Source organism: Gorilla gorilla, chromosome 20, assembly GCF_029281585.2.
Source record: "Gorilla gorilla gorilla isolate KB3781 chromosome 20, NHGRI_mGorGor1-v2.1_pri, whole genome shotgun sequence".
Taxonomy (NCBI): Eukaryota; Metazoa; Chordata; class Mammalia; order Primates; family Hominidae; genus Gorilla; species Gorilla gorilla.
Genome location: NC_073244.2, coordinates 22,071,975 through 22,095,256, shown reverse-complemented (window position 1 = coordinate 22,095,256; position 23,282 = coordinate 22,071,975). Strand labels below are relative to the sequence as shown.

Below are 23,282 nucleotides of genomic sequence, written 5' to 3'. Positions count from 1 at the left end.
CTATAGCAGCACAGTGCAGCAATGACAGCCTAACATGGCACAGCATGCTACAGTATGACTTGACATGGCCCCAAAATAGTCTAACATGTTCTGCAAAACCTGAGCATAGCTCAACACTACAAAATGCCTCTACAGGGACCTAGCATACTTCGTCTTTCTTGGCACTTTCTACCATCCCCTGACATAAAGCCGGAACATGTGACATAGCTCCAATATATCTTAACATGTCCTGACATTCAACATCACTGATTATATAAAAATGCAAATCAAAACCACAATGAAACACCACCTAACACCAGTCAGAATGCCTCACATATGCGCCTGTATGCACGCACACGCATGTGCTGTTACGACACTGCACACAGTCACACAAACACATAGAGTTACATACGCACACACTCTGTCTTCTCTTGCTCTCTCACATACATACAATGAAACTAATAAAGACTCTATAGGGCCAGTTGTCCCCGAACCGTCCAGCAGAGTGTGCCTCCTTCACACTCACTCAGGAGAGGATGGAGGTCTCATAGCAGCCAGTAACAAGACCAGGCCTGAGTGTGTTTTGAGAATTACATACACAGGTGTAGCAGAGTCCTGTGGGTTTATGTCTCATTTATAAACCCTCACTCCCCTGAGAGGATTCTCAAAGCCTGTTTGGAGTGGGAGAGGAGACATTTGACACCCACGTGTGGGTCACTCTTTGAGGGAGTTTGCTGCATAGTGGGGCAAAGAAATGGAGCATCGACTGGTGTGAAAATGAGGCCAAGAGGGGAAGTGTTTTAAGACTGAGGAAATAACAGCATTATTGTATTCCAATAAGAATGATCCAATATACAGACAATATACAAAAATCAACCATATTCCCATATCCCAGGGTCAGCAAACCATGGTCTATGGATCAAATATGGCCTGTGTACTGTATATGTATGGCCTATGAGCCAAGAATGGTTTTTATATTTTAAAAGGTGGTACAAGGAGAAGAAGGAGAAAGAGAAGAAGAAACCAGATAGGGCGTGCAAGACCTAAAATATTGACTATGTGGCCTTTTACAAAAACAGGATACAAACTTCTACCATGTATTAACAATAAACAACTGAAGAACACATCTTTTAAAGCACCATTTTATTAGCATTGTACACCAGAAAAAATTAAATTCTCAGCTGTACATTTAACAAAATATGTGCAAGACTGTCATGGTGAAAACTACAAAACAATGATAAAAGAAATTCAAGAAAACAAATAAATACAGGGGTATACTATATTCATGAATTGGAAGAATCAATATCATTATTAAGTCTCCTCAGATTGATCTATAGATTCACAGAAATCCCAATTCAAACCCTATCAGGACTATTTGTAGAAATAGACACACTGATGATAAAATTTACATAGAAACACAAAGGAAGCAGAATAGCCAAAAATTATTGGGGAAAAAAATGTAGTTGAAGGATTCCCATGACTCCTTTAAAGATATACTATAATGCAACAGTGACCAGGGCAGTGTGGTATTGGTCCAACATGGAATAGAATAGAAAATCCAGAAATATATCCACCCAAATTTCAACAATTGAGTTTTCTACAAACCTGCAAGGCAAGTTAAAGCAAAAAGGATTTTCTTTTCTTTTCTTTCTTTCTTTCCTTTTTTTTTTTTTTTGAGACAGAATCTAGCTCTTTCACCCAGGCTGGAGTGCAGTGGCACAATCTCGGCTCACTGAAATCTCTGACTCCTGGGTTCAAGCGATTCTCCTGCCTCAGCCATCCAAGTAGCTGTGAATACAGGCACACACCACCACGCCTGGCTAATTTTTCTATTTTTAGTAGAGACGTGGTTTCACCATATTGGCCAGGCTGGTCTCAAACTCCTGACCTCATGATCTGCCCACCTTGACCTCCTAAAGTGCTGGGATTACAGGTGTGAGCTACTGTGCCCTGCCAAGGATATTCTTTTCAAAAAAATTGTGTGGAACAATTGGATATCCATATACAAGAAAACAGTCAAACCACAGTTCACACCCCATACAAAATTTAACTAAATGGAGATTATGGAATTACATGTAAACTCTGAAACTATAAAACTTTTAAAAGAAAATGTAGGAGAAAATCTCCATGACCTCCAGTTAAGCAAAGAGTTCCTATATACGGCAGTATAAACATAATTCACCAAAAATAAAAATGAGAAGTCTTACCTCATAAAAATTTAAAACATTTGCTCTATGAAAGAAAGAAACTTCAGAGTCTAGGAAGAAGACTTGCAAATCACACGACTGACAAAGGACTTGTACATAGAACTCTCAAAATCCAACAATAAGAAGGCAAACAACCGAAGGAAAATTTAATGAGCAGATGATTGAACAGACACTTCACCAAAGAAAATATAGGAGTGTCAAATAGGCACAGGAAGGCACGAGTGGCTCAACACCCTTAGTCACTGGAAAATGCGAATTAAAATCTCAGGGATATGCCACAGCATACCCATAAGGAAGGCTGAAACAAAAACTGACACTACCAAGGACTGCTAATTATTTGGAGGACCTAGAATTCTCATACATTACTTATGGAAATTAAACACGATGCAGATGCTTTGGAAACAGTTTGGCAGTGTTTTGTTTTGTTTTGTTTTGTTTTGTTTTTGAGACCAAGTCTCGCTATGTCCCCCTCCCCCAGGCTGGAGCGTAGTGGCACCACCTCAGCTCACTGCAACCTCCGCCTGTGGGTTTCAAGTGATTCTCCTGCATCAGCCTCCCGAGTAGCTGGGATTACAGGCCCACACCATCATGACCAGCTAACTTTTGTATTTTAGTAGAGAGGGGAGCCTAAGTTCTCATTGCTGTTGGAATGAGATGGCTGGATCATATTCTAAGTGTACGTATAACATGATAACAAACTATCAAACTGGGCCGGGCCTGTAATCCCAGCACTTTGGGAGGCCGAGGCGGGTGGATCACCTGAGGTTAGGAGTTCAACACCAGCCAGTGCAACATGGCGAAACCCTGCCTCTATTAAAAATACAACAATTAGCTGGATGTGGTGGTGGGTGCCTGTAATCCCAGCTACTTGGGAGGCTGAGGCAGGACAATCACTTGAACGCAGGAGGCGGAGGTTGTAATGAACCGAGATCATGCCACTGCACTCCAGCCTGGGCAACAGAGCAAGACTCCATCTCAAAAAAAAAAAAAAAATTAGGCACCCCTGTCAAAGTCTTGTCTACTCACTCTGGAGTGGTCCCCAGGTGATCTGATGTGCCTAGGGCAGAGACTTACTTTGAAAATTACTTCTGTGGTAGGAAAAGTCATGGCCTCTGATGCCAAACGAACCAGATTTATCCCCACTCTTCCACTCACAGAGTGACCTTGAGCAAGAGAGTTAAGGTCCAGTCCATAAAATTGGTGTGAGGATGAAAACCACTTTTACCTGGGAAAGCTAAAATGTCACCTTCTCCCTTCTCAGCGGTCTGCTTGTTAATAGGACAAAAACAGTCAGTGTCTGTGGAGTTTGCAGGGCATACCTGTTCTAGAAAAGTGTCTAACCACACCTGTATCTTACAGGAATATCTGTGCATCTATTGCTATAAAAATAAAATCTCTACTCCAAAAGTCATTTGATGAAGAATAACTCGATTTGTAACTGATAATGATACCTCAAGCCATTAAAGTGCCAGGAAAGAAATCTTACAAACTGAGACAAAACCTTTTAAATTATTTTCTAAAATTACATATTTTTAAAAATTTAAGACTGATTTGAATACTTAACATGCACATTTTGAAGAACACAAAATAATGTTTCCTAAGATAATTTAATATCATGGAAAATGCTCCAACATATTCTTTTGTGAAGAATCCAGATGGAAAAAAGTATATATGAGCTGTAATAGCATGTTTAGGTAGAATTCACATAAAAATCACCATTTCAACCATTCTAAAGTGTCCAATTCAATAGCATTTAGTGCACTCACAGTGTCGTGCTACCTTCGTCACTATCTAGGTCCGGAACATTTTCACCATCCCAGGAGGAAACCCCATCCTGATTAGCAGTCGCTCCTCAGTCCCACCTCCCCACAGCTGCTGAAAGCCACCAATCCACTATGCATCGCTTCAGATTGGCCTGTTCTGGAAATTTCATATAAAAGGACCGTACACTATGTGACCTTTTGCATCTGACGTCTTTCATTCAGTATCATGCATTCAAGGTTCATCCACAGTGTAGTAGGGATCACTGCTTCATTCCTTTCTATGGCTGTGTAATATTCCATTGTATGGATGGACCACATTTTGTTTATCCTTTCATCTGGTAATATATACCTTGGGGTTGTTTTCATCGTTTGGCTACTGTGAATAGGGCTGCCATGAACATTCATACACAAGCGTCTTTCTGTTTGAACACTTGTCTCAATTATTTTGAGTAGATATCTAGGATGGAATACAGGACTGTGGAACAGGGTCTTAGGGTAATTCTAGGCTTCACTTTTGATGAATCAGGGGTCATTTTAGTGGGGTCAGAGTGGGTCTCTGCAGAACTCAGCTCAGGGGCTCCACCCGTAGCCAAAGTCCGCCCTCTGCGCGCAGGACCAGCTCCGGCTTCCTGCGGGGCTCGGTGTGGTGCGGCAGGACGCGGAAGCGCAGCAGCGTGAGCCCCAGGACCGCCTTCATCTCAGCCATCGCGAACGCCTGCCCGATGCAGTTCCTAGGGGAGAGGGGTGGAAGCTCTGACTGCACCCAGGAGCCCCATCCTGGCCCCATCAAGCCGGGAACCTGGCCTGGGACACCCTTCCCCGCCCAGGTCAGTTTGAGGAACAGAGAAGGGGGTATCCGTGCCTGGATCCCCATGTGGGCTTGCATATACTGCGAGCCTAGCCCAGCTCCAACCCCCAGCCTAGACCAAGGTGGGGTGGGAGGGAGCTCTGAGCACACTAGGGATCCTTCTAGGACCAACCCAACCCTACTCTATGGGCCTTTTCCCATAAACTCCAGAGGAGGTGAGGGAAGGAGAGCTGGAACTCGGACCGTCTACAATGTCCCCCTTTTCCCTACTGTCATGCCCAGACCCCTGCACCCATCTCCCCGTCCCCGCCTCAGACACAGGCCGCCCTTACCTGGGCCCTGCCGAGAAGGGAATAAAAGCCAGAGGTGACCTCTCCTTGATGTTCTTTGGGTCAAAGCGAAAGGGGTCATAGACCTGGAGGCAAGACCAAGAAGGGTTGCCGGGTGGGGTCTCCCAGTCCGCCAGCCTTGGAGAGACAGTGGTGTGTGTCTTGAAGGGAGGCGATGTTGGATTCTCCTGATCAAAACCCTGCCCCCTCCTCTAGGAGCCTTGGAATGGACAAAAACAGAGAGGGGGGCCCCGCACCTCAGGGTCCGGCCACACGGCTGGGTTGTGATGGGTTCCAAAAACACTGATGAGGCAGATAATGCCTGTTCGAGAGAAGGGGGCAGTCAGGACAAGGCTCCCTGCCTGAGGGGCCCCTCTTCCTACCCAGGAGGCTCCTCCCCCTGAGGCTGTGGCACCTTTGGGGATGACCCGGCCGTCTGGGAGCACAATGTCTTGGGTGCAGCAGCGAGAGACGGCAGGGACTGGGGGATGCAGCCGCAGGCTCTCCTTAATGCACATGGTCAGGAAGGGCAGCTGGGCCAGATCGTCCCTAAGGAAACACCCCAGTCCCAATCCTTATCAAGGGAGCAAAGACACAACTCTCCAGCTTCTCTCTGTTTGCAAGTGAGACCTTTTCTCCCTGTAACGAAATAAACTTTTTAAAAGAATTGTTACAAAGTCGCAGGAATAAAAACAGTGTGACACTGTTGCAGAAACAAGAAAATAGACCCATGGAACAGCATAAAGAGCTCAGAAAAAGACATGAGAATAAGTGAAAACTTCACATTTGGTAAAGGGGCCCCCACCTACCCCAAACAAAATCCTGGGAAATGGATGGATTTTACAACTGTGAAAGAAAAATGTGGACCTACATAACGTCATAAAAATTAATCAAAAGTACCCTCCAAAAGTTAAAACGCAATATTTTGCAACACTAGGCAGAAAAAAATCAATCTTAATACACATTCTTAAAAGTAAATACTTTTAAAGGGTCCAAAGAAAAAGAGGAAAAATAATAAGAAAACCAGTTCCATAAAAAGAAAGCAAATAACATCAACACGTGCAAAAGATGTTCAGCCTCACTCTTACTTTTTTTTAAATGTCCATCAAAAGAAGAAATATGAAGATTGGCCAAGATTTAAAATTCAATAATACAATAGTACTATTGGTAAAGTTATGGGAAAGTTTGTGCCATAAAACTCAGCTAATAGTAAAGGATTTGCAGTCATATTGTATGGTGGCTCATGCCTGTAATCCCAGCACTTTGGGAGACCGAGGCAGGCAGATCACCTGAGGTTAGGAGTTCGAGACCAGCCTGGCCAACATGGTGAAACCCCATCTCTACAAAAAAAATTACCCAGGCATGGTGGGGGGCACCTGTAATCCCAGCTACTCAGGAGGCTGAGGCAGAATTGCTTGAACCTGGGAGGCAGAGATTGCAGTAAGCTGAGATCACACCATTGCACTCCAGCCTGGGCAACAAGAGTGAAACTGTCTCAAAAAAAATTATTATTATACAGTGCAAATGGTCTTTGATTCAGCAATTGCACTTCAGAGAATTTGTCCTGCAGAGATGCCTATGCATGTAAGGAATGGTCACTGTGCACACGTGCTGACTGCATCATGTCCAGTTTAGCAAAAGTTTGGAGACAAGCCAAATATACACTAATGGGAAAATGTTTAGATAAACAGCCACACAATGGAATACTATACAGCTACACAAAAGAAGGAAATAGGGATCACTAGTCTCACCACATACTGCAGGCTAGAAGGTAAATCAGTACAGACACTCTGGAAGGAAAATTGGAAATATCTACTATAATTGAAAATGTTTAATGTCCTCTTCAATACAGAAATGAGCTGAATAAAATATGAAATAAAATATACAGCACTCAGAAAAAGATAGCATTAAGGCACCCTGTTGAGTGAAAAAAAGTGACAAATATATACATATGTACATGTAAAACAGCAAGAAGCATATGGATATATATTTATAAAAATGAATGATTCATAGATGATGGAGAGATAGATCATTGATGGATGGATGGATAGATAGATAGATAGATAGATAGATAGATAGATAGATAGATAGATAGATACATAGATGATATAGATAGATACATAGATAATAGGTAGATAGATAAGTAGAGAGATAGATAATAGATGATAGAGACATAGTTACATAGATGATAGATACAGAGATACATAGATGATAGATAGACAGATAATAGAGATAGATGATAGATACATTGATAGATGATAGATAGATGATAGATACGTTGATAGATGATAGATAGATGATAGATAGATAGAAGATAGATAGATAGATAGATAGATAGATAGATAGATAGATAGATAGATAGCAAATCTATGGCTCTAGAAACACCTTTGGAGAATGAGAAAGGATTAGGTCAGGTGGCAGGATTGTCAAGGAAAACCCTAGTCTTATCTGTAATGTCTCATTTGGTGCAAGAAGAACTCTTTTTTATCATTCATTTTGTAATTTAATGTTGTTTTTCCATGTGGTGTATATATGTATATACACAATGGAATCCCATTTAGCCTTTAAAAAGGAAAAAATTATCTCATTTGCCACAACATGGAAGAACCTGGAGGAACTCATGCTAAGTGAAGTAAGCCAGGTGCAGAAAAGACAAACGCACATGATCTTACTTATCTTGGGACCTAAAATAGTTGAGCTCATAGAAATAGGAATAGAATGGTGGTTACCAGAGGCCAGGGCTGGGGGAGGGACAGAGAAGGGTGAAATGTTGGTCAAAGGGTAGAAGCTTCAGTTAGACAACAGGAATAAGTTTTTGAGATCTGCTGCCCAGCCTGGTGCCTTTGGTGAACAATGTATTGTATTAGTTGAAATTGCTAAGAAAGTAAACTTCAAATGTTCTCAACACAAAAATGATAAACACATGAAGTGATGGATTTGTTCATTACCTTGATTTAATAATTTCAGGTTGTATACATATATCATAACATCATACTGTGCCTCTAAACATATATAATTAAAACTTGTCAATTAAAGACAAAGAACAAATTTAAAAACAAACTCATTTTCCAAAATGTATATTTTGAGAAAAGTAAAAGATCTCAGAGATAATATGCAGACCTGTGTCTATTTTATGGACTTTCATTTACAAAGAAAAGCACAGTATGTGTTCATATAAATAAAAGTCACAGTGTGAGTTCAGATAAATGTGGGCATCGGGATAGCCATTTTCTAGAAGAATACACAGAGAACTGTTGACTGTAGTCACCGCTAAGGTGGAGCTTAATAAGGAACTTCATTTTTGTCATAAAGCCTTTCGACCATTTTTTTTAAACTACACACATAATTTTGCTTGAAATCTTGGTTTTATACTCCGGGACATGGGTCTGGGCAAAGACTTTCTCTGTAAGACCTCAAAAGCAGAGCCAATAGAGAAATGAGATTATATCAAGCGAAAAAGCTTCTGCACAGCAAAGGAAACAATCAACAAAGCGAAGAATCAACCCACAGAATGGCAGAAAATACTCACAAACTACTCATCTGACAAGCGATTAATAACCAGAATATATAAGCAGCTCAAACAACTCAATAGGAAAAGTAACCAAATATCTGATTTTAAAATGGGCAAAAGATCTGAATAGACATTTCTTAAAATAAAACATACAAATGGCCAATAGGTAGATGGAAAAATGCTCAATGTCACTAACAGTGAGAGAAATGCAAATCAAAACCACAATGAGATATCATCTCATCCCAGTTAAAATGGCTTTTATCAAAAAGACAGGCAATGATAGATGCTGGTGAGGATATGGAGAAAGGAGAACTCACACACACTGTTGGTGGGAATATAAATTAGTGCAGCCACTGCAGAGAACAGCACAGAGGTTCCTCAAGAAATTAAAACTAGAACTGCCATATAACCCAGAAATTCCACTACTGAAAAGAAAGAGAAGAAATTTCTATCCCAAAGAAAGAAAATAAATCTGTGGAAGAGACATCTGTACTTCTGTATTTATTGCAGCACTATTTGCAACAACCAAAATATGGAATCAACCTAAGTGTCTATCAATAGATGAATGGATAAAGAAAATGTAGTGTGTATACACAATGGAATACTATTCAGCCATTTAAAAGACTGAAATTTTGTCATTTGTGGCAACATGGATGGAACTGGAGGTCATTGTGGTAAGTAAATAAGCCAAAAACAGAAAGACAAATATCGCATGTTCTCACTCCACGCATGTGGGAGCTGAAAAAGTGGATCTCATGAAAAAAGAAGATAGATTGGCAGAGGGGAGGGAAGGATAAGGAGAAGTTGATTAATGGGTACAAATTTGAGGTTTGATAGGAGAAATAAAACCTAGCACTCGATAGATCAGCAGGTTCACTGTAGTTTACAATATGTACTGTACATTAGAAAGTAGTTTAAAAAAAAAAAGAAAGAAAGAAAGAAAGAAGAAAAAAAGAAACAGTTTCTGAATAAATGGATAAACAGAAAAAAAAAAGAAAGTAGTTTGCTTATGTTAGTTATGTTTCTAGCGTAAAGAAAAGACAAATATTTCAGGCGATGGATATCCCAAGTACACTGATTTGATCTTTATCAATTATATGAATGTATTAGATTATCACATGTATTTCAAAACTATGTGCATCTAATATGCATCAATAAAAATGTGTTTTAAAAAATAAAATTGCAAAAATATTCTTTATGTTAAAAGCATAAAAATGTTTCTTCCCTTCCCAGGACTGCTGTGTTGGGCAAAGGCGTGGACGGGAGGACGCTGAATCCAAGACACCCGTCCACTCCATTGTTTCCTCTCCTTCCTCCAGCCCCTGGCCTGGCTTGAGCCTCAGAATGTCCCCACTGTGCTCTCATTCTATAGCTGGTCCTCTCCAGCACACCCTCCACACTAGCCCTAGAAAAATCTTCCTGGTACCCAGATGTGACTTGTCCCTCCCCTGTTCAAACACTTCTCATGGCTCCCTATTGCCCTTGGGCTAAAACTGAAGCCATTAACATTTTCCCCAAGGCTTCCACAGCCAGCCCCTGCTACCATCTCCAGTTTTATCATCTCACCACAACTCAGTCTCTCCCTCTTTCTCCCCTTCTCCTCCTTTCTGTCCTGACCCTGCTCTCCCTCTCTCACTCTCTCTCTCTCTCTCCTCTCTCTCTTCCTCCCCCGAAGACCCCAGGCAGTCTTCTTGACCTACAGCACTGCTCCCCAACTGTACCCAATTATCTACTGATCATTATTCAGGCTTTCAACTGAGACACTTTCTATACCCCCCTAGTCCTGCTTCCCTTACTGTAAGCCCCATCCCTGCACACGTGGGCTGGGACTGTCCTACCCAGGGACAGTTCCCCCACCAGGCTGGGAGCATCTGGAAAATAGATCCCTGGTTGGGTCCTTCCCAGGTCTCCAGAGCACAGAAAGATGCTGTGCACAGATGTGGGGGTTGGAATGCAGTGTGAGAGTATTTGCTGAACGAGGACTGGATGGATGAATGATGCAGGTGTTCTGGACAAGAATGGATGAATTTTACCTCCAGGTCTCCCTTATAAATCCCTGGACTGGACAGAAGGGTAGGAATTAGGGAACAGAAGAGCAAACATTCAACAAGTGAAGACATTCAAAAAAATATTTCTTGGAGAAAAGGAAGAGAGTGGAGGGGAAGTTCATTTGCTGAACACATGCTAAGTGGCGTTATCTGTCCTCACATATCATCAACAATTCTCTCAGAAGCCCAGGTCTTTCTGTCCTAAGGGCCTATAACCTTTCCCCAGACAGTCAGGATGGGTACTAAGTCCTGCCTGTGGTCCTCTGCTCCTATTCCCACTAAGCAATAGTGGCAGAATCAATAAAAACAACCCCTTCTCCCCTCCCTACCTGGGGAACAGAGCCAACGAGAGAGGCTCAGGTACAGGGCACCAGCACCTGCACTCACCATTCAATCTCTTTAGGCTCACGGTCCTTCAGAAGCTCTTGCACCTCCTGCCGACAGCGCTCCTGGTATTCCGGGTGCTTTGCAAGGTGGTACAGGACCCAGGAGAGACCACTGGCCGTGGTGTCATGGCCTGGGGGGCAGCAAGGCAGGCTTGGGTCTCTGGGCTGCTTCAGCACCCGAGGGTGGACAACAACCTTTCATTGAGGACCTCAGGGAGGATGGGGGAAGGGGGATGGGAAGTGTGAGGGGTCCACCCACCCTGTTCCTGGAATGGAGATATCCAAGTCCCCACTCTAGCCCCACACTGGGGCCCTCACCCTCAAACATAAAGGTGTCAGCTTCTGCTCTTATGTCCTCATCGGACAACTTCTTCCCATCTTCATCCTGGAGAGAAGGCAGTAACCCCCCCAACCCCCACCCCCATAAAAAGTCACAGTACCTCTGAGGGCTCTTGAGTCTAATCTGAGACAATCTCTGAAGATTCATCCTCTTTCCAGAAACCCAAGCCCATCTTGCACTCCTAGACCCTTCTTGGTCACCATGGCCAGAGCCCCGACCCCATGGGCTTCCTCCCTGGCTTCCTTGCCTTTTCTTTGGTCCCTAATGGGAAGACTCAATGACCCATGAATGCTTTCATGTTTCTGCCTGATGAAAACTTTCTGAGAAAAATTACTGGCAACCTGGGTTACAGGATAATTAAATGGCAATTTGTCTTGGAAATTAGAGATTAAGTATTGCTTCAAAGATATTTGCCCACAATCTACGGTGGTAAATGAATCTCATCTCCCTGGAGACATTTGAGTTGTAAGTCTATGGAATATGGCATCCAGAACAAAGCACATAATCTCTCACAAAGCTGGTGCCCTCTCTCTTTCTTCCTCTTTCTCTCTCTCTATAGAAAATGTGCTGAGACTCATAATATAGGGTGCTTTTCCTAGGGTACAAAGTCTGCTGCACGTACAGGGGAAAACATTGCATTGCACTTGGAGGAATTTGACTTGGGGATGGAGAGTCAGTGCCACAATCCTACTCTGGCTGATAGTATTGCCGTAAGCAAGACATGAGCTGCTCTGATCCAGAGATTTAATGCCTCTGTCACAACAGACATACACATAGACAAAGACATAGACACACAGACATAGACACAGAAACACATAGAAAAAGTCATAGACTTAGACACAAACACAGACACACAAATACACATAAACATAGACATAGACATAGACACAGACACAAATACTCATAGACATAAACATGGACAGACAAAAACAGACACAGGCACAGGCAAATTCAAAGACAAAAATATGGCCAGGCGCGGTGGCTCACACCTGTAATCCCAGCACTTTGGGAGGCTGAGACAGGCAGATCACGAGCTCAGGAGTTTGAGACTAAAAATAGTGAAGCTCCGTCTGTACTAAAAATACAAAAAATTAGCCAGGTGCCTCTAATCCCAGCTACTTGGGAGGCTGAGGCAGGAGAATCATTTGAACCCGGGAGGCAGAGGTTGCAGTAAGCCAAGATCGCACAACTGCACTCCAGCCTGGGTGACACAGCGAGACTCCATTTCAAAAAAAAAAAAAAAAAAAAAAAAGACAAAGATATAGATATAGCATTGACATAGACGTAATCATAGACACAGACAAAAAAACATGGACATAGACATACACTGAGACAAAGACACAAACACAGAGAAAAGACAAAGACATAGACACAGACACATAGACATAGACTAGAACGAAAATATCGATATAGAAAAAGACATAAACACAGACATAGAAAAGACATGACAAGGTGGGGCACAGTGGCTCACGCCTGTAATCCTAGTACTTTGGGAGGCCCAAGGTGGATGGATCATGAAGTCAGGAGTTCGAGACCAGCCTGGCCAACATGGTGAAACCTCGTCTCTACTAAAAATGCAAAAGTTAGCCAGGCATGGTGGAGTGCCCCTGTAGTCCTAGTTACTCGGGAGGCTGAGGTAGGAGAATCACTTGAACCCGGGAGGCAGGGGTTACCAGTGAGCCAAAATAATGCCATTGCACTGCAGCCTGGGTGATAGAGCGAGACTCCATCAAAAAAAGGAAAGAGAGAGAGACAGAAAAAGAAAGAAAGAAAGAAAGAAAGAAAGAAAGAAAGAAAGAAAGAAAGAAGGAAAGAAGGAAAGAAAGAAAGAGAAAGAAAGAAAGGAAGAAAGAAAGAAAGAAAGAAAGAAAGGCAGGGAGGGAGGGGACAAAGGCATAAATGTAAACAAAGACGACACAGATGCAGACAAAGACATACAGATATGGCCAATGAAAAAGACAAAGACAAAGACATAGACATAGTCATAGTCATAGACAGAGACACAAACTCAGAGATAAAGATACAGAAAGACATAGGCAAAAACATAAACATAGACCCAGACATAGGTATAGATGTAGATATATAGATTAAAAGGTGGCCAATTAGCTTATTAACTTATAAATAGAGTAAATCTCAGACTCATCACAATTTCATTTAGCAGTCCCCTGGTAGGTGCTACTCCACAGAGCTATCTCCAAAACCTATCTCTGACCTGTCCCTCCCTTCCTCAATCACCTTCCATGGCTCCCTAGTGCCCTCTTAATCAAGTTCAAATTCTTTCATCTGACATTTCACATGAAGCTCCCTTCTACTTCTTGAATTCAGATCCCAGAGAGGCCCACCTTGCTCAGCAGGAGCACATCAATGAAATCCAAAGTCTTGGACTTGGCCTTGGCTTGGAGGAAGTCATCAACACCCTGGCTAGGGAGGGTGCGGCGCCGCTCCTGGATGACGGCATCTGTGAAGTCGTGCACCAGGCGGCAGGCCCTGCGGAAACGCTGCCCATCAGGGGTGAGATAATACAGGAAGTCTATGTACAGGAGGATCTGCTGGTGTCTTTTTGTCACAAGGGCACTGAGCTCCAAGATGGCGGCAATATATTCACTGGGCTTCCTGCAGGATAAGGGCAGAAAGGGAGGCAACAATTTAATATACCTGAAGCCCCAGGATCACCTCCCACCAGCAGCTAGGAGCTACCTCCTATCAGTAAACGGGGTATCCAGGAACAGATGGCCCCTCAGATGCAGGATGGGGATCAGCATGAAAGCGACTCTCCAGGCTCTCTTATCTCTCCCTGCATCCCATCTCTGTGAGATGCCTCCATGCCGCTAGGCACCCAGAGGATAGTTTGCACATTATGCTCTTATTCTCTCTCTCCCTCCCAGTATACAGTCTTGCCCCTTCTCCTTCCTGAAGCTGTCCACAAAGCTCAGACTTTATCCTCCTCCATGGTCCAGCTTCCACCCTAGCTTCTTTGCATCAGTGTTAACTCCATTTAGTGCTACATTACAGTCAGTCCCTGACAGAGACCCGCTTTGACCACACCCACCAGTTCAAACCCTTTTAATGAGTCCCTAGAAACCTCAAGATAAAATTCATACCAGTCCTTCAATGATCAGATATAACACAATTCCTCCAAGAAGGTTTGTCTGATTTCCCTGCTCAGTCCTCCCCCGCCCCTCACCTACCAACTTGTGTCCACGGCCCAAGATCCCAGACCCTGGGCAAGAACTTACTCCTGGCAATGGCTGTCAAAGCTGAAGACACATTTCTGCAGACTGTCCAAGGTCATGAGACTGATGTGCTCAAACATGTCCAGACGAGCACTACCCTCTGAGGCCAGGAGCTGCCACTTGGCCTAGCCAGAGAAGGGGACAGAGCTGGGGCAGGTCCCTTGCTCCCTTGAGCACCTCTCCAACCCCAACAATCAATATGCACTCCCCAGAATAAGCCTCTTCATCTTCTCCCCAGGGACCCTTTACCCAGGAGCACCAGGTTATGGTGCAAGCAAAAGCTGTTACTATTAAGAGATGAAGACCCAAGATTGGGAGTCAGGAGACCTAGGTTCAAGTTCCAGCTCTGTCCTCTGTGCTCTGTGTGCCATTAGTCAACTCATTACCCTCCCCTATATCCCACCTGTCAGATATTCAGGAACAGTTAAGATGATGTGCTTTGGAGCCATATAATTCATGTTAGAAACTCTGCTCCACCATGCCAAGCTCACTCATTAGCTGGGTGAACTTGGGTTAGCTCCCTAATCTCTCAGACCTGCAGTTTCATCATCTACCATGGGGCAGAAATACATAATCTCTCCTTCACCGAGTTGTTAAAATCAAATTAGACAACATATACTCATATCATGGAATGGGCACATGGCATTTTTTTCTGGCATATTGTGAGTTCTCAATAAATGTTGGGTTTCCTCATCTGCAGTTATAAATTGATTATAAAAATATCCTAGGTTTGTAGAGGCAGTCCCCCATGAGTCCTGAGCACCCTTTCTGGGCATGTCACAAATGCAACACGCTGATGTTCTTAACTTGAAAAATTTCTCAGAGTTGCGTTTGCAGAAAATAACTTTGAGGATAAGGGACACCCCCTGGATATGCTGCTTCTGCTTGCTATAAAAACAGATTCCTAAGCCTAATGCCCCTTCCCTGTAATGCAATATATGATGTCAGCAGGCATTTATAGAAGCCCACTTGTGTCAGCCCATGGGATTTGAGAGGCTTGGAGAAGAAATGCAATCTAACAAGCAACACATGCTGCTCTCTGTGTCATGAGTAGTAAAACTATCCTTTGTCTCTGACCCAGGAGTTTCTTGTTCTTCCAGAATAATTTATGAAACAGTAACTAGCTTAACATCAATTTTAAAGTTAAAAAATTCTAAACACTTCACAAAACCTTTGCCCCAATTCTTCCCTTCTCCCCATATCCACACCCTTTGCAATGTGCTTTTTCAGCAACTCCCAATAATAGACAGAGCCTATTTTACCCCCTGCCATTGATTCCGTGTTGGACTATTGGCTTTTGATGTCAAAATACAATGTGGTAAAAATGATGAGGTGATAACTAATGAAGCTGAGCCTCATCTTATTCCCTGGAACCCTATCTGTATTGTAAACCATGGGACTCCTTCTGGAGGGAGAGAATCAGATGGAGGAACATCCAGGGGTCTAAGCTGAGGCCATCTGTATCGGTCTGAAGCCAGCCAAAACCCAAACATGTGAGAGAACTCAGCCAACACCAGCAAGGCTGCCTACCTGACCCCAGGCTGCTCATGTACCATGACTGATCCCTTCCATCCACATCCAGAAGAACCCACCAACTGTCCCACATTCTTATTAGGATTCATAAATCTTTATTGGTTTAAACCAATGAGTTTTCAGGTTGTTTCTTATCAGCAACAGCTATTATGCAATTGTTGTCATGACCCTCTTGAGTTTACAGGGTTCGGGTGACGCAAATATAGAAACAGACACCTTCTGGGCACCTACTATGCGCCAGAGACATGACTCCACTACATCACTTGACCTTCTTTTAAGTAGGGATTTTACAGATGAGGAAACCAAAGCTCAGAGAGGAAGAGCAATGGCCCAGAGGCACCCAGCAGAGCTGAAATTCCAGACTAGATCTGTCTGTGGTTCCCCCCAACCAAAGGCTGCAGCTGGGACCTTGGCTTCAAATAACTCACATGCATGATGTTCACACTCTCATTGAAAATCTTCATATAGGGCTTCAGGATGTTGAAATGGAAGGCAGGCGTCAGCATCCGACGGTGGCGGCTCCACTTGTCACCAGCACTCAGCAGGAGCCCATCCCCTGGCAGGGCAGCCAAGGACCATGGGCAAGGGCATCTCCCTCCCCTGGCCCCCCAGGTTGTTCCCAACCCTGTTCACCTGCAGATACTCACCCAGCCAGGGCTTCAGGAAGCTGTAGAAGACCTTGTCCTTTGGTACAATGGCGGCTGACATAAATGAGGACAATCAGGGGCCATGGAGGCAGGTGAAGGAGGAACTTTGGGGGTGGGGGGAGGCTCCCAGCAAGAGGTTTGCAATTCTCCCCTCCAAGCCCCACATAGCAAGAAGAGGGTCAAGGGCAGAGGAAGAAGGCAGGATGGGGGAGGGGAGGGAAGACCAGACCAGGCTACGGCAGCACAGTACAGCAATGACGCTGCCTAACATGGCATGTAGGAGCTATGTCAGGGCTCCAGCATGCCTTGACACGCCTCCTACATGATCCAACATGTTCTGCAAACCCTGAACACGCTCAGCACTCTACAGAATGCCTTCACAAGGACCTAGGACACCCTGTCTGTCCCAGCACTCTCTGACATCTTCTCACATGGCATCTTCTGACATGGACCTAGACATGAGACATGACACTGACATGTGTTCACATGTCCTGACATGGCCACAAAATACATGACAATTCCTAACATGAGATGGTATGCTCTAACATGCACATGAGATGGTCTAACATGACCTTAAAAGCATGTTCCACATACAGGCTCCAGGTTGAATATAAATATGGTACCTTTAACGTCCCAGACATAGCCAACACATGACCCAGACTGTTCCTCACATATGACCCAAACATACTACAACACATGCCTCAGACAAGACTCAAATAATGTCTCAGACAGTTCACGTAGGGACCCTGGGTCCCAGACCTCACACAACCCCCAAACATGGCCCACATGTGACCAGCAGGAGAAAACGGCAGTGTCAAACAGCACCTGCGACAAGAACCAAACAGCCCCTCACATGCCCCAAATGTCCTTGGCCACAGATGAACCCCACATATGACCATCTCTACATGACCTCAGTTGGAATGATATACCAGATGTAACCACGTATAACATATTTCATGTGTAACCAGGACCCAGGTGTAAATATACAGGTGAAAAGACATAGCCGTACAGCAGACTTGACCATATAACAGCCATCATAGAGACACTTCCCAGACATGAGCAAACAGGAACAGAGGTCAGACAGATGGAAGTCGAGGGGAGATGGAAGCAGTGGCATCTCCACCACAGCCCCTCCTGTCTGCACATGGGCACGCGACCCGCTGGAGGCAGCACAGAGACCCCAGCTGTGGGCAAGGCGTGGCCAATGCAGTGTCTACCTGGAGCAAAGAGCACAGGCTTGATGTAGGTGGGGTGGAAGATGCGGACGATTGCGTGCCAGGGCCCCACCCACCAGCAGCACATATCACCGAAGGTGCACGCCAGGCTTTGTGTGTATAGGAGACCTTCCTCCGAGCTGTGAATCTGGAGAGAAAGACACAGGACCCAATTCATGCTCTCCTAGGCTGCGAGAGAGAAGGATCTGCAGGGAAGAGGTGGAAGCCCTCTCCCTGAGAATTTCAAGCAGCATCTCATCTTCCTCTCAGTGCTGAGCACCCCTGGGCTTCCTACTCACATCCTCCATGCAGGACTCCCCAGTCCTTCAGTTACACAGACAGTAAAGGTCTTTCCCCGTGTGGATCCACACACCATGTTCCCTGGGCTCTCATTCATCCCATTTTCCAGATGAAGAGACTGAGGCTCTAAATGATAAAGTAATTTGCCCGTAGTCCCAGACCATGGCAAGCCTGAGGCCTGAGACTGGGTCTATCTGCACCCATGGCCTGAGTCCTTAACCATCAAACTTCTTTGTGCCCCCAAAACAGTAGCTTTAGAAGGCCCAGGCCTGCCAAGACTAGGCAATCAGAAACACAGGGACTGGGTGAAAAATTGGTCCTGCGATCCAGGCCAGGAGAAGTAAATCATGGGCCTTTTCCGGGAACTCTGGGGGAAATGTGGGCTTTCCCATGAGAATTGAGCTTCTAGGACTCATTGTTGACGTCATGAGGGAAAGACTGTCTTGAAAGCAAAAGTGGCATGGAGAAAGCTAAAGCCAAGAGAGGAAGTGACACTGTGTGAGACCTGGATCCAGCCATGCCTGAAGGCCATCCTCCCCGGACTTTAAAATCAATAGATTCTCTTTCTTTGCTTAGACTACACCAGGTTGGATTTCCACCACTCACAACTGAAAGAGACCTCAATAACCAGAGACAGCTGGGAACCAGCCCAGAGTCACTCAGCATTTTGAGGCCAGAGCCATGGTCTCTGTAGGATGCTGCCTGTTTCCCTGCTCAGCCTGGCCTGTCCAAGAAGGGAAGCACAGGGGTCAAGGAGAGGGCCCCAAGCTGGGGTGGAGTCTCCTTTTGGAGATTCCCAGGGCCTAGAGCAGAAAAGCAATGAACTTAGGGCAGACAAACTACAGGATGGGGTAAAAGGACTTGACCCACACCAGAGATGGACATCACGGAAATAACAGTCCAGATCCTCCACCAGCCACAAGTCCTCCTCATTGTTCTAAGCTTTGTGACAGGCAAGGTGACGCTAGACCTGGCAAGGGGCCTTGAACACTAATGATGCCCAATTGCGTCACCCTGCACTCTCCTTTCAAACATTCCTACTCATTGTTCCAGACATGGCTCCAGTAACTCTTCCTCCAGGAAGGCTTCCAACCTGCCCCAGCAGAGAACTTGCACTTCTCTGGGCTGTCATCCATCTCCCTCTGGCCCTTTCTTGACCCCATGAAGTTGGGGATGTCTCTGTCCACACCCATCTCCTTAAGCTTGGGGGTTCCTCCAGGACAGGGCCTTCGGTTGAGGTCTCTTGGGGCCCCAGGGCAGCCCAGAACACCAGGACAGGGGGTCAGATGGCAATGGAGAGAAGAGATGCTGAGATGGGAATTGGTGAATACATGAAAGAAAGATGAAGATGGCTGAGAGAGAAGGAAAGTAGAGACCAGAGTACTGCAGGGGCCACACAGGGGCTTGGGGGTAGAGGGACTTGCAGGCCTCAAATGCACCACAGCACCCACCACCAAGTATTCCAGGTGGTACCTGAGGCGTTGATGACAGACCGGATGATGTTGGGGTGGCAAAAACGGATGACGGGGAAGATGGGGCCCATCCAGATCTTAAAGCCCTGGGGGTAGGTGGCCACCAGCTGAGTCAGGACCCTCATGCCCTGCTCCGTGGGGGTGACCTGCAAGCAAGGCAGGGGCCGTCACCTCCTGTCATGGTTAATTCTAGGTGTCCACTTGACTGGGCTAAAGGATGCCCAGATAGTTGATCATCCGTCTGTGAGGGTGTTTCCAGAAGAGACTGGCATTCAATTTGGTAAACTGAGGAAGGAAGAATCACCCTCCCCAGTGTGGGCAGAGCTCATTCAATCTGTTGAGAGCCCAGGTAGCACAAAAATGCAGAGGAAAGGCTAATTTGCTCTGTTCTGGGGCTGGCACATCCATCTTCTCCTGCCCTTGGACACCAGAACTCCACCGTCTCAGGCCTTTGGACTCAGTTACACAACAAGTGTCTGTTTATCCAGCCTGCAGACAGCAGTCCATGAAGCATCTCAGCTTCTATAATCCTGTGAGCCAATTCCCGTAATAAACTCCCCCTTCTGTCTGTCTGTCTGTCTGTCTGTCTGTCTGTCTGTCTGTCTATCTATCTATCTATCTACCTATCTACCTATTTACCTATATATATATCTACATATCTACCTATCTATCTATGTATCTATGTATCTATCTATCTATCTATCTATCTATCTAATCTATCTACCTATGTTTCTATGTATCTATCCATCTGTCTAATCCATCCATTCTATCTTATATATCTATCTATCTATCCATTCATCTATCCTATCTGTGCATCCATTCATCCATCTAGCCTATTATCTATCTACCTATCTATCTATTCATTTATCTATCTAATCTATTCATCCTATCTAACTTTTCTATCTATGTATCTATCTGCCCATCCATCCATCCATCCATCCCTCCATCCATCTTATCTGTACATTCATCCACTCATCCATTTATCCTATTATCTATCAATCATCTAGCTATCTATCCATCCATCTGTCTAATCTATCCATCCTACATATCTAATCTACCTATCTATCCACCTAATCTATCCATCCTATCTACTACTTTATGTATGTATTATCCATCCATCCATCCATCCTATCCATGCATCCATCTGTCCATCCATCCATCTATCCTGTTATCTATTTATCTATCTGTCTATTTACCCACCAACTTATCCAGCCAGCTAGCCATCTATTCACCCTATCTGTGCATCCATCCATCCATCTATCCTATTACCTATCTATCTGTCTACATTCCTCTTGCTCTATCTCTCTTGGGGCCACCTCCAAGTCCCAAGAGCGCATCCCAAGGCAGAAGGAAAAGACACACTGTCCACTCACAGAGGCCCACTTAGCTTGAGAGGAAAGATTTCCTTGTTCTGGGAGTCATTTCAGCCCAGAGGTGGGCATATGAGGAGGTCCTCACAGGGGAGGTTTGTGGGGAGCAGTATGTCCTCAGGACATGTCCCTAAGGCTGGTCCCCACATCCCTTCATGCCCTGGCTGGTTCCTCCACCAGCCACACAGGTTCCAGTTCCTCCCATGGAGAAGGTTCTGCACACAGGGGACCTTCCCTTCTCAGCAGCCACTAGGGGAGCAGAGGTGACTCTAACTGTCCATCATGACAGTGGCTCCCACCTGGGAGAAGCTTCTGCACCAGGCTCTGTGCTAGTGCATCCTGTGCACCCTCCCACTTCACCTGTGGACACACCCATCAATCCTGCCATTTGCAATGAGCAGATTGAGACCACGTTCCCCAAAGGGGAGAGCAGGTCTAAGTCAGAGGGCAAGGTCTGGGGGAGGAGAAAGGTCAGGGAAGGCTTCTGAAAGGGGAAGTGAGTGGCCAACTTTTATGTGGGTTTGGCAACAGGACCCCATTGGGACATCTTACTGGGGAGGAACAAGATAAGAGGAAGGTGCCTCCGGATGTGGTGGAGGTGACAGACAGCCCACACCTCTCCTCTGGCCCACCTGTACCCTCATAACAGGAAATAGGCCAGGTAGAGAGAGGACCCTGGACAGTGGGTGCAGGAGGCCTCAAGTCCAGCAATGGAGAATGTGGGAACACCAGGGGTTCACCTTTCTGTGCACCCAACCCCCTGCCCAAGAGCCCCGCAGAGGTGCATTAATGTGGAAAGACAGGCAGGAAAAGGATTCAACACAGGCCAAGAGTGGGAGAACAGGGAGGTGAGAAGGGCTTGGGTTGGCACCTCACAGAAATGAATAAGCAGAGGAATGAGTAAGACGCCTCCCCTGCTTCTCTGCCACCCCAGACCCCAGCCCACCCCCTCTCGCCTGAGCCTCATTCTTACCCCTCAGGAAGTCCATCCACCCTGAGACCCCAGACCCGTCCTGCTGCCACACTCACCAGGCCCAGGTGACCCAAGAACCAATTCCGTTTCGGGGGTTGCGGGAAACACCGGAGGCGGCGGCAGTTGTCATAGAAGGTATAGGTCCAGGCCAGGATGCGGGCCAGGAGCCAGGAGGCCCCGACCAGCAGCAGGAGTAGCCACGGGGATGCTGCCATCGGCCAAAGGCCCAGCGAGGACAGGCTCAGCTGTGGCATCCTGCAGGGCAGACAGGATAGTGAGTGAGGTCCTGAGGCCCAGGGAAGGGCCCAGGGAGCTCCAGGGACAGTGGAGAGAGGCAGAGACGGGCAGTGCTGGAGATAGAACAGTAAGAGTAAACAGGGATGGATAAACAGGGGCTGAGGGGTAAAGTCCAGAAAGGCCCAGCCAAAACCAGCAACCAAGTGGCCTCCAGTTACCTGGTAAGCATTTAGATTGAGAAAGATAGAGAAACTGATTAAAGTCCAGAAAGGCCCATCCTGAATCATTAGGAGGTTGCCAGGGGCTTGGTTTCAGTTAGAAAACCACTCATCCTCCAAGCCAGCAACCAGGAGCTGCCTGGGCCTTGGGCAGCAATGGAGAATGTGGGAAGGCTGGGGCTCCCCTATGTGTGCACCCAATCCCTTGCCCAGTGCTCATCTCCATCACAGGCTAGGATGCCCCAGGCCCACCACCCCCACCCTGGCACCTTCTGTCAGGAGCACTTTGTCCCACACAACCTCCTCTCCCCTTCTTCTGGGAGGTTTTTTCCCCTGGCCCCTGATGTAGGGAAGGCTGTGGGAGGCTAGGCTGGGCTAGGCTGGGCCAGCCAATCCCCACAGCCTGGGTGCCGCTCCCATGTCTGGGCAGCTAGCCAAAACCTGGGTGTGGGAGACCAGCTGGATGCAGAGGAACCAGCTCAGGGTGACACAGCACAGGCACTGGATCCTCAGGTCTCAGCACCTCCCACATAAGGTGGAGAGTAAGCCGAGAGGGGTCAGATAGAGTTTCCACTGTGTGACACCTGCTCTTAAAGAGCACCTACTGAGTGTGTGGCAGATAAAAGCATGAACTTGAGAGTTTAGGTGTCAAGTGAGCCAGGCCAGGCCAAGCCTTGTTCCAGATCATCTCCTGTGCTCCTCTCTAACCCTGGG

General features: G+C 45.8%; 1 protein-coding gene across 2 annotated transcripts; it reads right to left on the bottom strand.

Annotated features, from left to right (window-relative positions):
* Positions 1-1,126: 1,126 nt before the first annotated feature.
* Positions 1,127-22,873, bottom strand: LOC101152881 (cytochrome P450 4F3). Of its 2 annotated transcripts, XM_004060206.5 has the most exons (13): positions 22,838-22,873; positions 22,170-22,368; positions 19,772-19,916; positions 16,785-16,838; positions 16,566-16,693; positions 14,608-14,729; positions 13,714-13,984; positions 11,350-11,416; positions 11,033-11,162; positions 5,502-5,635; positions 5,344-5,408; positions 5,090-5,172; positions 1,127-4,680 (listed from the first exon to the last, which is right to left on the bottom strand). In XM_004060206.5, the coding sequence occupies exons 2-13, from the start codon at positions 22,365-22,367 to the stop codon at positions 4,515-4,517; spliced, it is 1,563 nt and encodes a 520-aa protein (XP_004060254.4). In that variant the 5' UTR covers position 22,368; positions 22,838-22,873; the 3' UTR covers positions 1,127-4,514. The 2 variants fall into 2 exon arrangements, with proteins under 2 accessions (XP_004060254.4, XP_018871750.3); XM_019016205.4 differs by lacking the exons at positions 19,772-19,916; positions 22,838-22,873 and adding an exon at positions 18,002-18,146 and having other exon boundaries at positions 22,170-22,455.
* Positions 22,874-23,282: the final 409 nt, after the last annotated feature.

What these genes read in the sequence shown, in the direction of transcription:
- LOC101152881 (XM_004060206.5), bottom strand. Translation starts at nt 22,367, where the DNA reads ATGCCACAGCTGAGCCTGTCCTCGCTGGGCCTTTGGCCGATGGCAGCA. An exon ending in AGAGTGTGAACATCATGCAT is followed by an intron (nt 14,730 to 16,565) that starts GTGAGTTATTTG and finishes TTCTCTGGCTAG; the next exon opens with GCCAAGTGGCAGCTCCTGGC. An exon ending in ATGTGCTCCTGCTGAGCAAG is followed by an intron (nt 11,417 to 13,713) that starts GTGGGCCTCTCT and finishes CCTTCTCTCCAG; the next exon opens with GATGAAGATGGGAAGAAGTT.